At 35.5% G+C, this 5655-nt stretch overlaps 1 protein-coding gene across 1 annotated transcript in view; it reads right to left on the reverse strand.

The window, feature by feature from the left end:
* The window catches only part of LOC119572827 (protein spaetzle 3-like), a 1167-nt gene extending 262 nt beyond the window's left edge, over window positions 1-905 (reverse strand). The window contains exons 1-2 of the mRNA XM_037919772.1: window positions 865-905; window positions 1-761 (exon numbers count right to left, since the gene is read on the reverse strand). The exon at window positions 1-761 is cut by the window's left edge and continues 262 nt beyond it. Of these exons, the coding sequence (XP_037775700.1) occupies window positions 21-761; window positions 865-879 (756 nt within the window). The 5' untranslated portion in view covers window positions 880-905 and the 3' untranslated portion in view covers window positions 1-20. The remainder of the gene's footprint in view (window positions 762-864) is intronic.
* Window positions 906-5655: the final 4750 nt, after the last annotated feature.

Genomic DNA, 5655 nt, shown 5'->3' on the forward strand with positions numbered 1-5655 from the left:
AGGAGGGTTGCAGTAACATGTTAGGCGGGGAGGTGGCAGGAGCAGGCAGATGGCATCTTGTAGATGTCAATGAAGAGGCCCTTGTAAGGGTCACATGGGTCGTAGGAAAGGAGTCGGTGGTACACTGACTTCTGGGTGCAGTGACTCTGGTAGCAAGGGGCAAGGGCGCGGCAAGCAGCCTCTGGGAACAAACAAGTTTCGAGGCGGGCAGTCTGACTGTAATAATGAATGTCGTTGACAATGACGCGCCACTTGCCGTCCACATTCTGGGCACGTTTGGGCATGGCATACACCACTTCGGAGGGACAGATGTAGCCCTCAGGACCAGCCCAGTGGGTGGCATCATAGGGAGAGTCCCCAGTGGAGGCTCCAGTGTAGTAAGAATAGTCGAAGGCCTCCTCCTGGTCCTTGGTAAGCATATCTACCAGGTCGTCAGCAGACTGGTCGGCGACATCAGCGTACTTCTTGGCGAACAGGTGATCTGCAGTGATGGCAGCCTTGATCTCGTACTCAGGATACTCAGTGTCTTCCAAACAGTAGGAGAGAGTGGAGTTGGCAGCGCATGATGGGGCAACAGTTGGGTCGCAGTAACCGTGGTCGTAGGTATGCTGGTGAGCGTAAGCAGGTGCATGATGACCGTAAGCAGGCGCATGATGACCGTATGCAGGCGCATGATGACCGTAAGAGGGCTGTGGGTGATGGCCATATGCTGGAGGATGGACGGAGCCCAGGACTAGTCCGGCGCATGCCAGAATGACCGACTAGAAGGTAAAGATTAACATTAAAATATAATAAGCTTTTCGCAAAGTATAATTTCTTCAAATAGTGCAGCCAACTTTAGCTGGCAGTATTTTCGCAACTTACCAATGTAAGAGCCATGGTGAAATGAGCAGATAGATACGAGAATCGCTTCTACTGCTGGCCATTCGTTATTATCGAGCTTATATACTTCAGGTATGTTTAGCCACGCCCACGCAGTACGAAGATGCGTGACTCCAAGGTTAGAAAAGCGTGAAAGTGCATCGCTTCCTGACTTTGCTGCCATTATCTCCCATTAGAAGGAGAAAAGTAGCCAAGACATGCACACGCATTCACAAAGGTACAAAAACGCATATTTACATATACATATATACACACGTGTGTGTAAACAGGTGTGATGTGGATGTTTGCATGGATATATTTATAAATATGAATATTTAGACACTATTTGTGGCATTATATATTATAATCTGCTAGTATATATATTCAGGGAGTTAAAGAGGGTAGACAGCAAACTGAACAAAAATTTTACAAATTACCTATGTTAAAGGCATTTCTTTTATTAATATAAACATACTTTATGTGGCCCCTTCATGGGGCAGTTAGACCTCGAGGGGGTCAACTGCCCCTCCAGCCACCGACCCCCTAATTAAGCTTCTGCATATCATATGTGTGTATAGGGATGTTTTATTATACATATATATATATACTATATATTATATATATATATATATATATATAGAAGCCTATATATGTATAGATATACCTATCTTTACGATCTTTTATATTTATACTATTCATGTTTATATCATTTATTTTATATATTTATAGTTATAATATATATTTATATATTTATATTTATATATTTGTTTATATATTTCTACGTTTATATATATATATATATATATATAATATATATATAGAATATATATATAAATATTTATAGGTGTGTGTGTGTGTGTGTTTGTGTGTGTGTGTGTGTTTAATGTATATATATATATATATTATATATAGATATTATTTATATGATATATATAGTATATGTATATATCTATACTATATATATATATATTATATATATACACGCAATAATAATAGACACAAAAAATCAAGAGGATGTTTCATACCACACACACATATATATATGTATCTAACATATATTGGAAATATATAAACATCTATACAATATACATTATATACACTAATTATATATATATTATATATATATATATATATATATATATATATATATATATATTCTATGGATGTGTGTCTGCTTGCTTGAACACATATAAACAGTAAATATGGATATATGTCCAATTTATTTAGTCTTTGGCTTAATCTTCGAGAAAAATATCTATCTATATATATTTACACAATTTTCTATCATTTATGATCGATGAATTGTTTGCTTTATTGCTTTCATTTCTACTTTAATTTTTTTAGCTTTTATGAATCTTTTCTTTAACGAAATCATCAAGTTTTAGTACTGCTTTACTACTGCTTATATGATATCATGTCTATATTTTTATAGCTTTTACTCAGTTCATCTTCTTTTTTCGATTACAGTTAAAGGGATACTGGACTACATGAAATTAATTATTATCTTATTATGTTTATTATTATTATTATTCTTACTTTACAGAAAATTCTCTAATAACAGAAGAACGGAGGCGGCGTGTTAAGGGCCGAAACGCGTTTAAATGCTCCATGAAAATGGTGTGTGTGTTTGCTGCATAGACCAGTATGTCTGCGTTTTGTATGTGTGTGGTGGGTTGGTGGGTGAGTGGGTGTGTGTCGCATATAGACATGTAAAAATTATGTGCACATACACATATATGTGTGCGTATGTGTGTATATGTATTTGTGTGTGTGTGTGTGTGTGTGTGGTGTGTGTGTGTGTGAACAGACACTCATAACTTATATATATATATAATATATATATATATATATTTATATATATATATATATATATAAATATATATACATATCTATTTATATCTATATATATAGATATATATTATAATATAATGTGTGTGGTGTGTGTGTGTGTGGGTGTGGTGTGTGTTGTGTGTGTGTGTGTGTGTGCGTGTATCTATAATGCATATATTGTACGTATATGTGTATATATATACTGTATATACATACATACTGTGTATATATTGTGCAAATATAGGATATATACAATGTAGGTATAGAATATAATGATATATATATAGTATATATAATATATATATATATATATATATTATATATATGTTTAATGCACACATACACATACCTCATCTATATATAATCATATAATTTATACATAATTAGAATATATATTACATATTTATTATATATATATATATATATATATATTATATATATATATTATATATAATAATATATAGATGTGTTGTGTGTTGTACATACACACACGTATTATGTGTGTGTGGGATGGTATATATAATAGATATATATATATCTATCTATATATATTATTATAATATATATATATATATATATATATAATATTTTATTATTTATCCATATGTGGGTGTGGTGTTTGTGTGTGCATGTGGCCACTATCCTGTTTGAGATTTACGGGAATGAAGCAATAAACTTTCCTTCTCGCAGATGAATGTGATATGATTTCAGAGAAAACGAGGATATCTCTAATTCGAAATGTTTCAAAAATGACAATCAAGCTCCCGATCAATAATTCATTGTCACAATCTTATATGCCTAAGAAACATGGACGCTACTACTGACTTTTTACATACAACGGTTGTTCGAGAAAAAGTGAAGATAATTAGCGTTGAGTAGATTTACGGTAAACCGAAAATTTAAGCGAGCCTTACATGAATAAAAGTATGTCGAGAAAACATAATTTCCCTGGAATCTTCCCATTCTACTTTAAACTTGATAGTAATTCTATAACTCACGTCCCGTTAATTCTCACATGCTAGTGGCCAGTAATCTATTACGTATTCCCGTATAACTCGTACTCGATGAAAAACGGCACATGTTAAAGGCGCTGGTAGTGATATTGTTTTTTACATTACGAATACGTTGCGTATACTTGGTTAAGCACAATGCAGCTAGCGGTACTCTTGAACTTCTCCAGGATTTACCTGTACCTTTGTAGGATTGCCCTAAGTTTTAACATAGGTGGACCAGTAGAACTTTTGAGAAAAAGAATTAATTAACTTAAAGCGTTGATGTAGATTTCCCCAGAGAATCAAATGCAGTGTTTTTGCTCATTTACATGATGAAGGTCACCCGCTTAACTGGAAAGCGCTAAATTAATTCATAATTAGAATATCGTACGAACGAAAATGTTAGAATCCTTCTATTAATCAGAAAATTGCCTAATTTTAACTTGAGTGCGATGGTTAGTGGATGATCTTACCTCGTCGTTAGTTAGCAAAGCCTTCCCCAGACTCTTTCGACCTTGACCCCCTCCTTAGGAACCTGATCAGCTCTTGTTCGTCTGTCTCTCTAATCTCGAATATATACTGCCATATGTCTCCTTGTCAGCTCCGGCTAGTTACAAGGTAACGTGTCGGCCTCTCTCCAGGGTCGGCGTTCGCGCCACCCCCGAGGCGCGAGAAGTTGCAATTGTCGCCCGAGGTTCTGCTGTTGGCTGGCCCACGGCGGTAAGGACTAGTTTTCAGCGAGTCGCACCAGCTTGCCACACGTGAGCGAGTCGGCCATTAGTCGACACAGGCCGGCTCCTCATGGCATAGCCCCGGCGAGGCTAACGTCGCATATCGGCTTATCCTTTTCTCCTTGGATCCATTTCTGATTATTATTCGTCTGAAAATGAACTCGTGAAGAGTTTCGAAACGTTCGTTTGAGTTTTCATTTTCTGCAGTGGCTGTTTCCTTGTCATATGTATGCTTACATATTTATGAATATATTTTTAAACTAATAAAGACGGCCTATCTAAAAATGCATTAAATATATCCATATACATATGTGATCTATACTGCGTGTATATGCATTGTATATAAACATATATATGCATATATACTATATTGTGTGTGTTGGGGGGGGGTTGTGTGCGTGTTGTGTGTGTGTGTGTGGGTGGGCTAATGTTTATTTATATAAACAGTACACTACACTAATGTACTCTTAATAACGTATGTCTGTATTATTGTGTGTACATATATGAATATGTGTATATGTATATACAAATCACATGCATATACATGTATATGTTTTTGTATATACATAACCATATACATTTTATGTTGTATGTCCTTGGTATTTTTGGCTATATTATATGTTTAATATATGCAGCATACATACATACTCTATATCATACAATATACATAATATGTAAAATTCAACTGTTCATTCATATTCTATTCATTCAAGTTATCAAAGGAAATTGTAATATCTAATATTAAAAAATATTTGTTTCATTTTTACAATAAGAGAGGGATTTAAAATGTCATTTGTAAATGCATTCTTATTATCTTATGTACGTATTACCACATGTAGATGGCTAGAAAACTTTCCCTAACGATATGGCCTTTGCTCCCAGGCAATAAGGTTAAATATTGTTGAATTCATGTTAAGTTCACATCCCCCCTCAATGTGGCTTGAGATCAGTGTTTGGTGACTAATGAATCGATAGTGGGTACGCACCCAACAGACAAGCACAGCTGGCGGGAAGCTGAATGTCTCGATGGCGAAGGGAAGTACTGATCATAGAGTCTAGACAAGGAAGCGGTGGTAATGGACTTCTGCAGACACTTGACTCATAGCATTCAGGCACCAAGGCGTCATCAGCGGAAGTGAGACACTCTTCGTACGTGTAGTCTGATTGAGAGTCCCCTGATAATGGACATCGATATTGTTTACAACGACACGCCATTTTCCCTCAGTGTTCTGGCGACGAAG

Source organism: Penaeus monodon, chromosome 5, assembly GCF_015228065.2.
Source record: "Penaeus monodon isolate SGIC_2016 chromosome 5, NSTDA_Pmon_1, whole genome shotgun sequence".
Lineage (NCBI taxonomy): Eukaryota > Metazoa > Arthropoda > Malacostraca > Decapoda > Penaeidae > Penaeus > Penaeus monodon.